Genomic DNA, 17,470 nt, shown 5'->3' on the forward strand with positions numbered 1-17,470 from the left:
TGAAAAACCAGCCAGTGTCCCAGGAAAAACTTCCAAAGGAAGTCAGAACACCTGGAGAACTATTGTTCAAAACCACTTTTTAAAAAATAGCAAGAAAGTCTTTGGAAATCAGAAGTTTTGAACAACTCCTGAAGATGATGTAGTGACAGAAGTTCAAGTTACAGGCAGGAAAAAGCTTTTAAAACTTGAATTTGGGTCCAAATTAGTTTTTGATTTGTAAAAATCAGATTTGAAGAGAGATTCTAAGGAGAAATTTATTTATGCATCATAGTAGCTTCACAAGTAAATTTCCAGTTCCAAGGACAGCAAATGTTAATTAATCATTTAAAACGATGTAAATTAAATGACTGAATTTAGGATCGAAAAGTCACATTTGTAAATTCAGTTGCACAGTAGTCCAAGTAATTTGTCATTTGTTAGTTCGAGCCGTTATATTTTTAAGGATTAATCTGAGAGATTGTTACGTTGCAGTCTTTGCGATTTAGGAAACTGATTTTTCTTGTTAAAAACAGAAATGACAGAAATAAAATTGTACATTTAAAATCAGAACTAAGATTAAAGACAGCGCAGTGACACAGGTTCACTTTTCCTTCTCTTTTTAATAACAAAAACTGCATTTCAGTTCCATAAAGAACAAAGAGAGACCCCCCCAGTGACAGACGAGTATAATGTTAAACGTGGAAAAACTGGTGTTCATCATCAGGGTCTGATGGTGGGGGCTTCCAAAATGCATTGAGATCAAGCTGGAGAGGCGCAGAACGACAGGATACATACATTCCACATCCTAGAGGTTGTACAGGGTAAAATGCAGACGTGGTACCCATGCTTTACCTAAAATATCTCAGTTTTACTCGTAGTTCAGAATGGTACAAAGTTTCAGGTGGCTCGCCTTATTTATCCCTCTTCACCCTTTATGCAGAAAAGGCTTTATGTGGCTCAGAGCGCCCATGACAGGGATGAGGGAAAACCGAAACCCAGACGTGTCTAGAAAAGAAAACGAGAACAGTACATCGGAGGAACAGTCCAGAGACCGCCGTTATACAAAGAATGTATTCACACCTGTACAGAGGAGTAGGCCTGTGTCTGCTTTCACAAGAAGGCACCTCCTTTCCATGCTGACTGGATACTACTGGCCTTAAAGCACACCTGGCAAGTGCACGTGTGTTTATATATGCTCGTACATACAGTACATACCCCGTGAGGACTTGACGGGGGGGCGGGACGATGTGGATTGTGACAAATCAAGTCTCACAAAATTAGGAGAATGAAATCTGAAGACATTACGCTCACTCGGGAGCGCTGAACAAACATGACCTCAACAATGAACAGTCCTGGTAAAAAGAGTTCTCTGGAAAGATTTGGAGCTGCCAGAAGTTTTATTGTAGTCTTTGGCACACTCCTGTTGTGCCCAAGGAGGGTTTCCTTATCAAACCCTTGGCAGACTTGAATACAAATTCATCTATCTACATATAAAGATTTGTGCTCTTTGACTGACAGGCAGGGCGTTTGATATCCACGCCCTCTCCCACACACTCACCCTCCTCTCAAAAAGAGGCTAAGGGAATAATCACATGCTCCACAATAAAATATATACAAGTCTGCAAACATGGAGTTTGTGTTTACTCAAAAAAAGCTACAGATTCTGACGAAGCATAAAAAGCTGTAGTTTGTTTTTAGTCTAAGGAAACATGTTATTAAGGTAACTTGTCAAGTAAATATGACCATTCAGTTTAAATCCATCGAGGTGTAAAGTGGACACCCGACTGGCTGCTCAGCGAGGCAGTGGTGACAGAGTCTCTGATCCACTCAAGTTCTGGGTTTCTTTTGGATATCTGCCGCCACCACACATTAGCCTCCATCCCTCATGCTGTGAGTGGCATGATCCAAAGGTTTCAGCTTTCTATGCAAACGCTGACATTTTGTATTTTAGCTATTAGTTTGAAAATCAGCCTGAATGCGTCACATGCAACATACAGTTAGTGTACCTGAAATCCAAAGATTTAGTGTAACACTTCCAGAAGGTTGGGAACAATCACAGACTGAACAAAGACATTTGTAGAAGCTGCAGGAACCGAATATTCCTACGCACCAAGCCACTCTAAGCAGAGGAAATTCCCATGCCAGAATCAGGATGACTCCCAGTGACATCACCAGGGAATCTCGGAGAAAGCTCCAATCTGTGTCACACTACACAGACTGAGCTGCACTCAGATAAATAGATCATGATTAAAGCTGTGGCTTTACAGCAGCTTGATGATCATCCCACACACAGCAGGTCGATTTTGAGGCTCGGAGCAGAAGTGATCACGTTTCCACCTTCCTCCTCCTCTCAACGGTAAAGTGCATGAGCTAAAAATACAAGAAACATAAAAACAAAGCAATCACAAATTAGATGTTCCTCCCCCCCAGACACAGAGCTCTCCAGCTGTCTGTAACAGTTTAATGTTAAAGTCCACAGAGTTAGATCTGTTACAACGAACAACAACACGCTCCTTCAACTCCAATACTTGAGGTTTTCAGGGAGAATCCATGTGCATGTGAACCAATAAATAACAAAACGAACTTCTGAGTAAATAACGGACACTGACAGGATTTGAAAAGATGAGCCACTTCTTATGGAGCTCGAGTCTGTCGAGGTCCCGTGAGTCCTCTTTGTTCTGGTAGAAACGAATCCCCAATGTTTCCGTCTGATGGCGGTCGACCATCGTGACATAAAAAAGTGCACCTGAAAGGGCAAGTTCACCTACAGCCAGGTTCAGCGTCTTGTTTCCGGATCTGCCATCATCTTTGGTTGTAGATTTATGCGGTCACTCTGCGATGCAGCTGGTAAAATGAAGTCATGATAAACAGAGATGGAACCTAGCCGATGAAAGGTGCTTGAACTGCTACACAAGGAATGAGGGCTTTGTGGGAACGGTAATCAACAGTCTTAGGACGTGGTCCCTCTGTCTATGATTTCACCAGCTCTTCTACTCGTACAGTGTGACAGTACAGTAGCACAGAGCTGAGATCCTGCGGTCCACACTGGCCTTGTCTGCAGGGAACAGATACAAAACAGGAACTCGTTAATAGAAGTCATTAGATAAACGTGGAATGCACAGGAAATGCTGCAATGTCTCATGAATCACAGCGCCATCCTGAACGCGTCTGAGTAAAACATCCCCCCAAGTTCAACTGCTTAAGACGGTGAGCTCGTGCTTACATTTCATCACGTTTTCGATGTCTGTGGGGTCTTGGAGGATCTTGGACAGGCCGTCCAGGAGCATGGAGGCCTTGCTGTAGCGATAGGCTATGTCCTCCGTCTGCTTGAACATCTCATCGAGAGCTGCTGACTGAACCTGGAGCACGCACACGATCGCATTAGCCTCACCAGCACCAAGTCTATCTGTACAATAGGTTTGTCACTGCATACACATGAGACCCACCAGCTCCACTGCGTGATTGTAGACGAGCTTCTCTGCGGTGACGCTGTTGATTTCGTCCACAAAGCGCTGCTTATCAGAGAAGAAGTGGTTGAGTTTGTCGGTCAGCTGCCTGCACAGGGAGATGCAGCTTTTGTAGCGCTCATTCAGACTCTTGACCACTGAGAGGATAAAGGGAGAGCCTTTATTAAACTAATAAAGATAAAATACAAAGGAAAAAGGCAGCGAGGAAGCCGAAACGTCCTTACCCTGTTTGACGGCAGTGGAAGGGTTGAGCTTGGCAGATTTAATCTGAGCTTTGGCCAGATGGAGCGAGGAAGCAAGGAGCTGAGCTGCCTTCATGTAAAGCACCAACTGCTCCACCTGCCTGTAGGGGGCAGCACAACCACAGCTCGTAAGACAAATGGGAAGTGTTTACAAACAAAGGGCCCTATGATTACATGATATTAAAAACTATATTACTTAAAAATCAGAGCAGACTTAAGTTTCTTACCCCCACTCTTTGCTCAGCTGGCTGATCTGGTCCACAACCACGCTGTCCTGGGGAGGGTAGAGGGATGCAGCCGAGATGCCGAGCTCTGTCCCCCCGGCTCGAAGCGCCGCCATCTCCAGGATGCAGTCGGTAAATGAAAGCATCATCCGCAGGTGCATCAGGGTGTCTGTGTGCTCACGCTAGGGCACGGAAAGAAAGATTGCAATGAAATGTTGAAGAGGAGAAGAGACACTGCGTGAAAAGAATCAACCACTTCTTGTAAGGCACCAATCCCTACTTCTCACCTCCATCAGAGTCTCCTCAGGAAGTTCTGGGGCTTCAAAGGTGATGAACCCCTCTAGGCTGGGAGGAGAGGTCCCATACGGGACGTACCGCAGGCTGCTGGGTGCCCCCTCTGCCCCAGGGGCCAGCTGCCCACCTCCGTAACCTCCTGGAGGAGATGAGCCTATGGCCATGCCCGGAGGAGAGCCGACATAAACCCGACCACTGACTGAGCACAGAGAGCCTGCTGAACTGTTGGAGCCCACTGAGGGGACAGAGAGGAGAGAGCATGGCAGAAAAATTTTAAGCTTTCCTCCTAAAGCTCAGCTCTGCAAGAAGGTGGCGGGTTTCCCTCACCTGAAGTGGTGCGTGATCGGGTGCCCAGGTGGCTGCAGGTTGGAGGAGTGCTGCTCTTGGGTGGTGAACCCACAGTGAAAAGGACCGTACGAGGACTCGCTGACCCACCGTGAGCGAGCGTGCTCGGACCTGCGGGGGCTTTGGGCAGGAGGAAATGTGCTCGTTACTTCTGTCGTTCAGTGAACCGTTTATTTGTAAACGATGTTCTCACGGCTTAAACTGGACACAATGTTGCTAATTTCACACATGCAGAGTATCTGCTCAGTGCTCATACCTGTGTCCATGGGCCGCTCAGTATTCAGGCTGTCACTGCTGCCCTGATAGGGCTGCCCACCCAGAGTGATTCTGATTGGATGGTCAGACAGACGACCTGTACTGACAGACCTGTAAGGAAAGTGCAGATGATGTCAGCAGAGGTGCACAGCATCATCCTTTCACAGTTAAAACACTCTTAACATCTTTCATGTAAAAAGGAAATCAATCAGATTTCCGGGAAGTCTGAAATTGAGCCAGGCGAAAGATTGTCACTGCATAAGAACACCAACTGATCAGCTGTTTTTTATTTATTTATGACGAATCTCACAGTCCATGTTGTAAGTGACTGCACTGGACTGTCCATATGTGCATTTATCAGATTTAACAGCTCCAATGGAAGCAGATTTGGGTGCTTCTATACCTGCCAAATGTCCGGCTGCCCTCAGGAGCAGCTGGTCGCCCGGCGAGGAAGGGGTTGCTGTGGTGTCCGCAAACATCGTGTGCGTCAGCCAGCATCCTTGTGGGTTGGGGGCTGTCTGCCAGCGCCATCAAGTTACAGGAGGCTTGTGTTTTGGGGATCTTAAATGGTGCTGAAATGGTCTGAAAAAGAGACAAAAAGGTGAAGTAACCTAAATTTAACAGCTAAAAGCATACTTCTTCACTGAAGGGCACTCACTTTAGTTGGGGAGCCAATGATTGTGGGCAGTGGGGACTTTTGAAGCCAGTCAGACGTGCGAGGGGAGGAGCCCAGCAGCTTGGTGGGGGAAGAACCAAGGTTGGCGGGACGGCCAAGCTGCGGGGAGTGACTGCAGGAGGAGGAAGGCTGCACAGGGTCAGACAGCTGCTTGTGGAGCTTCTGCCTGGTCTGGTAGACCTCAGTAAGAATGGGGGCGCTCTGAAGCCGAGCCCCCAGGAGCTGAGAGGATGGGATGGGGGAACCTAAAGACACAGTGGATTAGAACCAATACCAGTTAGTAATCATCCATGGCTTAGCATCAAGTCTACCATTTTCCCTACAACCTTCCACAGAGTGTGTGCTGCTCATTTGTGTGCCTCTTCACACAGGGGACAAAGCACTAAAATCTGATTCATCATTTAGGACAGTGAAGCCTCCTTCCTGGTCACCATGACAGCAAACCTCTTGACACAAACAGTGAACAAGGCGTAAGACATGTGCGGAGTCAGAGACTCTGAAAATGGCCTGGAGTCATGGTGACTCATGCACTTTCCAAAAATTAAGTCATGTCACTAGCAAGAGAATCAGAACTCAGAACAGCAGTTGTTGTCAATTCTGCTTCTTTTAAATGTCAAACACATCGTTGTTGGGAAGGGTTGTATACTGTGAATCTCCTTTTTCATTACAACTGTACCCACAGCACCTGAAACTGAAGGGAACAGGACAATACAGAGTGAGATAGCCCTGAGAACGAGCAGGGAGCCTGAGAACGTACCTCCTGAAGAACTGCGGCTGCGGGGTTCCTGGTTCTGTAGGTGACAGCAGCAGTGACCCAGCTGCTCAGGGATGGTGCCCACTGCACACAGAAAGAGCTTAGATTTGTCAGGAGACTCGAGAGATGTCCCCTTCATGTCTGGGAGGTGTCATTAAACGTAAGCTTACCGAGAGGTGAGGGCGAGTAGGGCCGGGAGCTTCCAGTGGAGAGGCGGCGGCCCACAGTCTGAGGGACGTCTGCGGAGCTCGGAGACCCCGAGCCCACCTTGGGAAAACCCATTGGACTGGTGTTAGATCGCCTCACTGTGCCAGATCTGAAAAACACAAGCATGAATCTTTAATTATACAAAACAGACATGAAGTAACAGTCTAAGCCAGTCTTCCTTTGGCTCATTTCATCTTGTGGCAGTTTGCAAACATTTGTTTGGCTGCTGAGACGACTCACGACAGCTGAAAGTTGGCAGTTTTCAGTCCGATACTAAACTGTGTAGTCTACTCAGTCGTCTAAACATGAATATCACATCATCAGCTCGTTACACATTCATGGTGCTTCGTGTGATGACACAGATACCCCACATCATCATATCTGTCAAATGTGGGTAATATGTTTTGGTGGTACAGCTGTATGTTCCTCGCTGCACTTATGAAACCACGAAGGCAGGACGAATGTCTGCAGGGCTGAAAGAAATAGTGATTCCATGCAATGCAACTGGTAAACTGCAAAACATAAAACACAGAATGTTTTTTAAAATTAAATGAATATCTTTTAAATTTGCACAGTCGTTTTTTTGGAAAAACAACTGACACGATTCTCATCCTTGTATTAAAAGAATCTTTGTGGTGATTCTTTATCACACGTGTTAATCATGCACGTTAAAGTGAAACATTACAGTTTGACTGTCCTGTGGTTAAAACATAAACGAACACCTGAAATTCACCTGCATACGTTGTTCACGTAAATTGTGCTAAGAAAACTCAAAAAGCATCAACCTTTCATCAGCTGCCTCCTCTGCACTCCCCACCTAATATTAGCATTTGTGTGCACTGTTCTGCTGCTAATACAGAGGAAAATGAATCCACAGATGAGGAGGAATGTAACTAATGTTGCTCCTGCAGTGAGAACAATAACACTAACCATCTGACTCTGAGCTGAAGATTTGAATTTGTCTCTGACACTTTGTTCAGCATTACGGGAGGAATTTCACTGGCAAAGTAAGTAAACCACCAGACGAACGAAATTCTACAGAGAAGCTAACATAATAAACTTCTAATAACAGAGCCATTAGCAATGCCACAGTGAGTAGCTCCACATATTTGATTTGGCAGATTTTTACGCGGGATGCCCTTCCTGACATAACCCCAGAGGGATCTGTGTCTCCTCCCAGGATCCGATCGAGGACCTTTCCCTTGTTAGGCGAATATGTAAACCACTACACTATCATGTAACTAGTTTCCCTGAGAAACAACGTGCCATCCCTTCTCTTCTGTCTTCACGTGAAACTGTCAACAAACCCCTCAGTAAGGCCATAAACTCAAGCAGGCAGTTGACTGATGTAATTTCAGTGAAACCTTATGGCTGATGAAATAGTTGTGGTGAGTTAAGCATTCCTCTGCAGTTCATCATTGCCACTCGATAAGTTGACTGAGCAATCCCAGCAGAGTCCTTACCTGGGGGAGCTGTAGAGTGTGGTGTTCGGGCTACTGGACAGATTCTGCTTGATGCGCTGGTAGTTGCGAACCTGCGTAGGAACTGGAATGGGGGTGGTCTCAGCCCGCGGGGACACCATAGGCGTCTGTCCTGGGGTGGGCTGTGGCTGCCTGGAGGGGACGAAGTGAGAAAGGAGCGTCGTTAGCCAATGTGTTTGAAGTTGCTGCTGCTTGCTTGTTTGCGTGAAGTTGTCTGGAGTTTCAATTGTCATGGTAAGTCCAAAAGTTACAGCTTGTGAACTTTCACAGCCCTGAGGTCTTTGTTTACGCTCAGATGGAGGCAGGTTGAGGAAGTTCAGTTTTAGCCCAGCCTCTCAGGGACAGAGGCTTCCATGTAAACACAGGCAAGACCAATCAGCTTCAGACTTCACTCTGCTTGGGGCAGGACTACATGTAGGGGCAGCCAATAGCACGCATGAGGGCGGTCCTCTGCTGTACAGACACGGGAGGGGAAGTGCATTTACATTCTTTTATCATTCCAGAGGAGACAAAATGTTCTGAGCGTAAGGTAATGACACCTAAACAGGGCCTTTAAAAAAAACATCCTATATGTTCTTAATGTTTTTTAAAGGTGACACGAGTTAGAAACCCGTTATGTAATAATGAAAGCCTGGAAGGGTCCATAAGGGAGGGAGGGAGGAGGACACGTGAGGCTGGACTAGTCCAGACAAAGAACCCGAGAGCAGCTGCTTTGTGGCATATCTGCAGTTCTGAGAAATAAACACTAGCACGTGCTGCACCACTAGCATGTGAGGTAATGAGCCTTGTTGAAGCGATCCATTTTCTCTAAGCTGCTAAAAGCTTTACTGAGCCTGGCCATTGTTAATATGGAGAAAGGTGTTGCGTGCTGCTGTTATTGGCTTTAAAAAGGAGAAAGAACATTTGGTCAGTGAACAGCTGCTCTTCAAAAAGAGCCAAGAGTAGAAAGAGAGCGAGGCTGCATCTTCAAACTCAGCTGCGTCTCCGACGACCTGGTTTTTAAACCATGTCAGCATCTAAAAAGTGTCCTCATTCATCACCATCACTTGCTTTGTCTGTTTTTTTACAGTAACAATATCTCTACACGCTCCTCTCGCTACCCCCAGGGTCCACACTCCCTTCCTGTGCCACCTTTCATCCTTTCTCTGGACTCCAATTCAGGACAAAGAAAACAGGATAAACAAGGCTTTGGTTTTGGAGAGTGTGCCTGCTGTTTCCAAATTGCTAGGGACAACTACTGCAATGAAATGAAAATTGGTTCTTCCTGTGTGTCAATGATTAACTCATTTATGTAAGCACTGAAGACTTATTGTTAAGGGGAAAAACAAAACCATGAGAACAGTAGAGGGAGGGAGTAAAGCTGGCAGCAGAGGGTGTTAGAGGGGCACAGCACAGAATAGACACATAGGAAGCTGAAATGGAGCAAGTGTGAGCAAAACGGGAACAGAGAGTAGTGAGGACCGTTGGCTTGGAGCTGGTTACACATGAAAAACAGGAAAGTAGGGAGACGAAGTGCAAAGCATTGGGGAAGGACAGGGGCACGAGAAAGTAGTCACAGAGAGCAAGCAAATGTATGCAAAATACTACACAAGGTAGTATTTAACTCTCATATTAACCTTTAACTTGAATTTTGGGTCTGTATTCAATCAAAATACTTACGGGTTTTACCATCTATCTATCCTGCTGAGTTTGAAGTTGTCTGCATTAACAGTGTTAGGCTAAAATGTGTGCTCCATTTACCAGGGTTTCTCCCCAGGGTGGCTGCTGCTTGCACCACTCTGCATGCAGGGGGAGGGGCATACACACACACTGGTGCTCAGCTGTCTGTAGGGTCAAATGGTGATTACAGACAACCTGAGATGCCACGGCTATAGTAGCTGTTCATGTTAAACGTTCAAGCCTGCCTGATGGCTGCATTGCATCGCAAAGTCTGTGTGAATGAGTCCATGCAGTCACAAAACCACCGGCAGAGATGTGCACACCTGCAGAATGTAGAAACTGTGCGTAAGAGGCTCGGAAAAGCATTCGTGTCAGCATCGCTCAGAAGACAAACAAGTGCTGCTCGCCTGGGGTGTTTTCCCAGACAGCGTTAGGGGTACGCTGCATGCCTGCCGCAGTAATCAGGTCTAACATGGGCAGTGAAACTGAACTCAGCTTTCTATAAGATTGAGTTCACCAAACATTCTTGATGACTAGTTGCAAACAGCTAACTGATGATTTGTTAGAACATCTGTTACAAACATGGTTTATTTGAAGAGTTTCAGTCAGTTTTCAGCACAGAAACAGCGTGAAGGTTACAAATGATCTGGCCTCTGACTGCGCACTCATGTCTGTGCTCGTCCTGCTAGCCCTCAGTGCAGCTTTTGATTTGGGGACCATAAATTTTGATTACAGAGATTGGAGCACGCCACAGAGATTTATAGGTACTTATAGGTACTGCACTCCAATGGTTTGAATTCTATCTAATAGACTCCAATTTGTTCATGTAAATGGGGAGTCGTGATCCATGCTACACATGCTTTGCTTGGGCAGTATCATCAAAAACTAGTATTTATTAGTTCTAGGCTGGACAAGTCAGTCATTATTTATCAGGCTGTCCTAAAATCTCCTTGAGAGTACAGGACAGAACTGGACAGGGACTAGAAAGACAGAGCATATCCCCCATACTGGCTTCTCTTCTCTGCCTCCCTGTTAAACGCAGAATCAAATTCAAGATCAATTTAAGAGTATTTTAAAGTAGAATGGGAGGCAGAGCCTTTAGCTTTCAGGCCCATCTTCTGTGAAACCAGCTCCCAGTTTGGATTTGGTAGACAGACAGCGTCTCTGCTTTTAAGATCAGGCTCCAAACTTCCCTTTTGGATAAAGCATATAGTTAAGACTGGATCAGGTGACCCTGAACCCTAATCCCAATAATGCCTTGAGGCACCTGTTGTTGTGATTTGACGCTATATAAATGCAATTAAATTAATAAGGAACTTAATCAAACTAAACTGAATTAATGAATCAGTGTGGGGTTGTGTGCAATTTAATACAACATCACAGGTATCACAGGTAGGACAAGGAAGTCTGAATGTATTTCAATATGGACTATCACATTACTGCAGTAAGAAAAACACCAGCTGATCAAAGGGAATAAACTTAGGAAGCATATGGAAGGCCAAAAGGAGATGAAAGCCGTGTCAACGGCAGTGTGAGAGTGTGTTTGTGTACAGTACTTACTATAATAAGAACAATATTTATTCCATAAACTGTGTTTGCGTGTGTTAAAAAAATGCAAGAGAGGTTTGGGGACTCTTATTCGAATACACACAGTCCTCTCTGTGGGTCTGGTGCTGTTTTTAGCACAGCACCACCATGTTGTCTGGCTCGGTATCTTCTTTGTAACCGATTAATCACGAAGAGCTGGTAGTGGGCAGGAGCGTTCAGTCAAGATAAATAAATCGGCACCATTTAGGGGTTACCCAGGATAAAGCTGGAAGCAGGCTGTTTGTCAAGTGCTCACAGAAATAGTGATACAAAGAAAGAAAGTAAGCCCTGCTGACACAAAAATAGATCATATTAAAATGGATAATATGAGCATTCAAACATGTCTTTGTGTGAAACAGTCTGACTCATCGTGACACACTCCTATTGTCCTGAAAATATCCAATTCACAGCCCACAAACGGTGCCTGGTGGCTTAGTGACGCTGGGCTGCATTCAAAGCATCTCCAACATCCAGTGAGGTAACAGCCTTTTTTATGAATCACACTTAACTGTTGTTAAACAAAACAAATAATTACTGAAAAAAACAGATGTGGCGTGTCAGCCCTACCACAGCTATGTCTGGAAAACCTCCATTCACCTCAATGTGGCCAACTCTAACCCAGCTCATCTTTTACATGCCACCTGCAGTCAACAGGGGTTTAACATTATAGGGCACAGAATTCTGGTAGCAGCAAACCACCTGTCATCTAAATGGGGAGCAAGCACACAAACAGCAATGGGTAGTGAAAGTCAAAGCTGAGTGTGAGTCTGCTGTGGCTGCTCTTTGGTGGCTCATTACTCTCTGCAGTACTTCAAATTGATCCACTGTTTGGTCCAAGTCTCTCTCTGCAGACACACTTTGCTAGTTCTGCTCTTCGGGCTATGTGCATACAGCAACACACGACAAGTGCCAAACTTGCTGACAGAAGCAGAAGTCATTTATGGTGAACTTTCAGTTCTCTCTTTAGAACTGCATTTTCTTTTTCGGCTGATAATTATTTTGGTAAGGTCAGAAAATTCAACCTAACTTAAGCAGAATGTGTTGCACAGCCTCGTACTCACCCTCCACACATGAGAAACTCGCTGGATGCCCGACGACCCGGTCCCATTGGTTGGTCATCTGAGGATGAGGAAAAAAGGAAAGAAAACAATCATTAACACACACACACACACACACACACACAATGTCTGTGAAGGTTCTCAGTCATCCAGGTCATCGTAGTCTAGGAGAAGCTTCTTCAGTTAAAGAAGGATGAGAGGTGAAACGCCTTCAAGCAACTTAAAGAAGTCCAGACGCTTTTGTTTCTAAGCTCCTTAGACTAAACACACAATGTTGTTGTACAGCAGTTACAAACAGAGGTGAGCAGTCTCTCGGTTTTCTGATGAAGAGTTGAGACATTTTTAACCAAACAGAACTAGTCTAATAAAAGTCCAGTGAGCTCTGATAAATTCCTGACCGTTACATCCTAATGGGGTTTTTAAACGACTCGAGGGTTTGAGTAAACGGAACATTTAACACATTATTCTTTGGACAATTCTAACTCACACTATTACTGTCTGAAATGTAAAATGTTGTAGATTTACGAGTAGTCTTAGGAATAGTTTCTTTTTTCTATTAACAAAAAACCCCAAAACAAAACAGAATCTTAAGGAAATATCAGGTGTGCTGGAGTTTGGTTTACACCAGAGTTGCACTGTAGACTACATGGTGCGACATGCTGGTGCTACAGCTGTCATTACTATAGCATAGGTTAGCAATTCCCATAAAAGCTGTGATTTGGTCAGCTGTTATATTGAGATCACACGTGAAGCACATAACTCACACTGGTGTAGTTGCTGGAGTCTTGGAGCATTTTATACTCTACAATTAACTAATGGGAGAACCACTTCTGTCTACAATATAACAAGTGGTCTATGTCAGTCACCTTCAATTAATGAGTACATACTTCTGATACACAGTAAATAAAGACTGAGTTCAGTTTGCATGTGTTACAGCCTGGCAGTCCCTCCAGCTGATACCATGAAGTCACCACATGGTCTGCACACAGATCCATGGATATATGTATAGATTCCTTTAAAATTACAGATAATGGAATGGTGCTGAAGTTATGTCTTTGATGTTAAATTATCATTTATCGTCGAATTAAATGATAATGTAGCTCAGGCTGAAATAGGCAGTTTGCAGTACTATGGCAAAGTTTACAGTGATGGACTCTGGTGCACTGCTAGGTTAGGTCCTGGGTAGACACACAGATATTATAAAAGAGACATAGCACTGAAAGTACTGAACTTTATGGGAGCAGCAAAGTAAAGTAAAAATCAAGCACAAATATAACTTTCCTGGAAAAAGCTAAAGCTTACATTATTTTGGGGGCCATTTTTAGGCAGTTTATTATTATTTTATTATTTATTATTTTATTAAACATTTGGTACATGATGTTTTTATGTTCCAATCACCATTAAAAGTCATTTTAGATAATGCATCATAAAATGTGAGTCATTAATTTAAGCAGGTCTTTAGTTCTACCTCAGTACTAGCGGATGAAAAGAAGACATGACGGCTAATATAATGAAGATAGGGCTGCTCGATTATGGCAAAAATGATAATCACGATTATTTTCACTGAAATTGAGATCGCGATTATTTGACGATATTTATTTAACCCTTTAAGACCTACTATAGAACCAAGTCCACCAGAGCTTTTTTTTTTTTTTTTTACATGCTGTAGTGCCATTTGTGGGAGCATTTCAAGTTGCTAAATAACTGTTATAGCCCATATTTTAATAATATGTATGCATTAAGTCCATAGTAACTACATTAATTGCAAAAAAGTGCAATAAACTACAAAAAAATTGAAAATCGTTTTTGTTTTTTACATGTATTTCTACTTGGAGAAATTTAAGAGGTTTATCCCTCAAAACTTTAAATACAAAAAAGTTGCAAAAAATAGTTTACAACAACAGGAAATTTATTTTGAGTGTCTTCATAGTTTTATTTTGGAGATACACCAATTTTTATATACTGCAGGAAAAACAAAAAAAACAATCCTATGATGCAAATTTGCAAAGAAAACAGCAGGTGCATCAAAATAAACTATTTCCAGCTGTGCAATTCGAGTTCTAAGCATCACAGAAACTATTCAGAAAAGTCAAACATGACCAGTATAGGCTTTTAAGGTCTACAAGTAAAAAACTACATTTCCGCGAAAATGACGTCACTTCCGGTTTCGGCCAGGAAATGGCGGACATGCGACAGTTCGCGCTGACGTCTGTTTCACTGTGGGAAGTGTTTTGAACAGCTGATCGGAACGGCAAAGCGTGTTTCTGGAATATTATGTTTTTGTTCCTGCAAGAGCTTTTTATGCAATTTTTGCAAAGCTTTATGTGGAAGGAAACCGTGACCGAGGACAAGCTGATGGCATCAGATGTAAGTACAACTCCTCCGGTTTCATATGCAAAACAAATTATTGTGCTAGCTTACACGGTTCAGGTTCTACAGGGATTTAAAAATAGTTACACAACACAGAGCGTGCTGCTCTGACCGGCTTTAAAGGGTTAACAATGACTTTAAAAAATAATATAAAATAGTGTGCAACACCACTGAAGTTTTTTTTACCTCTCTTTTCAACCAGCGGCAGTCACTCTCCTCTCCAAATAACTTCTGCTTAGCTTTCCGAGCTTCCCTCGGGTCCTCTTAATCAGCGGTCTCCAACCTTTTTTGCGCCACGGACGGTTTATGCCCGACAATATTTTCACGGACCGGCCTTTAAGGTGTCGCGGATAAATGAGGGAGGGGCTAATAATCGGCTCAGTCATTTTTAATGATCGTTGAAAGCCCAGATCGTAATCGTGATTAAAATTCGATTAATTGAGCAGCCCTACATTAAGATGCAAGTTAGGTGTAAATATAGACAGGTGTTGGCACTTACAGCTGTCAGCAGAGATGTGGGGCACCAGGACAAAGTCGTCCGTGTCACAAGAAGAGTTCTTACTGCTGGTGCTTCCTGCAGACTCTTTGGACAGCTGCAGGAAGTTGGGCGGACCGAGTGGAGGGGATGACAGACCATCCTCTGCTAGAGTCTGCATGTCTGGCAGAGACTGTTCACATGCAGAGAGAGTATGGGAGAGGAGGGGGAGGAAGTATAAATTGTAGTGAGGCTCCTGACTGATCCCATTAAGTCTTCCAAGCAGGGCAGCGCTGACTGTCAAACTAATCTCGTTACATTGTTACAGAGAACACTGCTGAGAAATCTCTCCTTTCCTCCTGCTGCAGTGACATGAAGAGATTGCTATAACTAGCGGAAGATGTAACCGCAGCAGCACTCACGCTAGCAGTATTCAAAGGCAGCACACACGAGGACCTAAAAATAAGGCTGAAGTGTTTTTACACAGGATCTGTGCATTTCCCAGACAAATCCATGTGATACATGTGATCAAACTCACAGGAGGAGAGCTGTAGCGGATACATGGGGAGCTGCCACAGGAGCTGTCTGTCACAGGATTGGAGGTGATGGGCACAGGAACTGGACACGCTGAGGGGGGAAACTCACCATTAATCATGGTTTCAAGTTGATGAGGCGTGGATGTGCTGTAGACTCTGACCTTTGTGCTTACATTTTTTAATGGTGGATGACGACTCCAAGAAAGGGTGGCTGAAAAATGTGTCTGAGAGAGAGATGGATAGGTAAGTGAGAAACAGCACGATATACCCCATCTTTCTTACTCTTCCCCTCCTGCTGCATCAGAACCAGCCGACTCACACAGATTCATTTTCATTCTTAAAGTTGCTGTCAAAGCTCAGAGTCAAGTTTTCATTTTTACAAACACTGAAATCCCAATTAGGCTGTTAGTTTTTTCCCAGTCGTTACTCATCAATAAGTTTTATTTATTTATCTAGATTCTCCATCTTTCTAACTTTGAATCTGTGGACAGTCGTGCAGCTGTCCAGCCAGTGGTCCAAGGAAAAGCTGTGATTGGCTGTCAGGTGTTGAAATCATTTCTTAAGTTTTGCCTTGTATTAGTGGAACATTTTTAATCTTGGTTTATCCTGTTCATTTAATCGTAGGAAACCAAAAATCGTGATTTGTATTGAAATTCAACTGACTTTGTAGCCCTGGTAAACAGTGGAATAAAGTGTCTCACTGTGCACAGTATCCTTATTTAAACCCTACACAGTTTAACACACTTTATACTGAAATTAGAGGAAAAGTATGGAAAGCACCACTACTGAAAGACTGTGATGTCAGTACGTACCAAAGTCCATTCTGTCCTTCTGATTCCTCTGCAGCAGCCCAAGCAAAAGATCGCTCAGCTGTGGGGACGTCTCCCTCGGGATGCTGGGTAGTAAGAGTATGGAAACATCAACACTTTGTTTCTCTCAGGGTGCATATCAGCTGTGCAGTGCATTCTGAGGCACGTCAGACAATGCAATGGGTGCACTGTAGCTTATAGGATTGTTACTGTTAATCACGTACGTATTACAAAGTCAGTACTGTTAGTCTGCCAGTTTGGATACAGCTTGACAGACCATTTGAAAACTGACCTGCAGGTAGCACTAAGTAACTGAAGTCAGAACTTCTACTCCTCCACGGCTCCATCATTCGCTATGGATCTCTGGCTCTCTCCCACAGCTTGTGTTTTTGCCCTCTTCCTCCTCTCAGACAGACCCTCCCTGAGCCTGGTGCTGACACAGGTGTCTTCCTTTTAAAAGGGAGTTTTTCCTTCCCACTGTCACCAAAGTGCTTGCTCATAGGGGGCCATATGATTGTTGGGGTTTCCTCTGTATTATTGTAGGGTCTATACCTTACAATATAAAGCACGTTGAGGCACCCGTGGGTGTGATTTAGTGTTATATAACTGAAACTAAATTGAATATACACCTTAATTTAAAACTGAATTAGTTCTTTTCAGCCTATGCTGCTATTCAAAGCATACAAGTAGTTCAAATATGTCAGAATTGGGGGTGTAACACCTGACAGAACACCACCTTCATGCCCCAAACCATGTCCTGGATGAAACAACAGACGCCTCGGCACCAAAGCTGTGCCTTCAAAGCCGACTTGAATTCTTTCCTACCACTCAAAGCCAGTCTCAGCTTCTTCCTCAGCTCTGTGCAGCATCCTTTAATCCTTTCCTCTGCCTTCACTCGCTTCCTTTTCTTCATGTTCACCTGTGTCCTCCTCTCTTATGTTGGTCTTATATGGTCTTCCCTTTTCTTAAGTCACATGTTCACCACAATCCACAGCAACAGCAAATAACACCATACCTACACAGTTTCTGTTCCTAAAAACTATACTGTATAG

The 17,470-nt window shown here is 44.0% G+C and overlaps 1 protein-coding gene across 1 annotated transcript in view; it reads right to left on the reverse strand.

Annotated features, from left to right (window-relative positions):
• Window positions 1–579: 579 nt before the first annotated feature.
• The window catches only part of ulk2 (unc-51 like autophagy activating kinase 2), a 36,622-nt gene continuing 19,731 nt past the window's right edge, over window positions 580–17,470 (reverse strand). The window contains exons 10-27 of the mRNA XM_026193337.1: window positions 16,422–16,504; window positions 15,783–15,833; window positions 15,612–15,700; window positions 15,098–15,266; window positions 12,232–12,289; window positions 7,907–8,056; window positions 6,407–6,552; window positions 6,240–6,320; window positions 5,465–5,727; window positions 5,210–5,388; window positions 4,808–4,917; window positions 4,534–4,671; window positions 4,200–4,441; window positions 3,916–4,094; window positions 3,671–3,789; window positions 3,426–3,583; window positions 3,203–3,338; window positions 580–3,034 (exon numbers count right to left, since the gene is read on the reverse strand). Of these exons, the coding sequence (XP_026049122.1) occupies window positions 2,970–3,034; window positions 3,203–3,338; window positions 3,426–3,583; window positions 3,671–3,789; window positions 3,916–4,094; window positions 4,200–4,441; window positions 4,534–4,671; window positions 4,808–4,917; window positions 5,210–5,388; window positions 5,465–5,727; window positions 6,240–6,320; window positions 6,407–6,552; window positions 7,907–8,056; window positions 12,232–12,289; window positions 15,098–15,266; window positions 15,612–15,700; window positions 15,783–15,833; window positions 16,422–16,504 (2,416 nt within the window). The 3' untranslated portion in view covers window positions 580–2,969. The remainder of the gene's footprint in view (window positions 3,035–3,202; window positions 3,339–3,425; window positions 3,584–3,670; window positions 3,790–3,915; window positions 4,095–4,199; window positions 4,442–4,533; window positions 4,672–4,807; window positions 4,918–5,209; window positions 5,389–5,464; window positions 5,728–6,239; window positions 6,321–6,406; window positions 6,553–7,906; window positions 8,057–12,231; window positions 12,290–15,097; window positions 15,267–15,611; window positions 15,701–15,782; window positions 15,834–16,421; window positions 16,505–17,470) is intronic.

Source organism: Astatotilapia calliptera, chromosome 14 (assembly GCF_900246225.1).
Source record: "Astatotilapia calliptera chromosome 14, fAstCal1.2, whole genome shotgun sequence".
NCBI lineage: Eukaryota > Metazoa > Chordata > Actinopteri > Cichliformes > Cichlidae > Astatotilapia > Astatotilapia calliptera.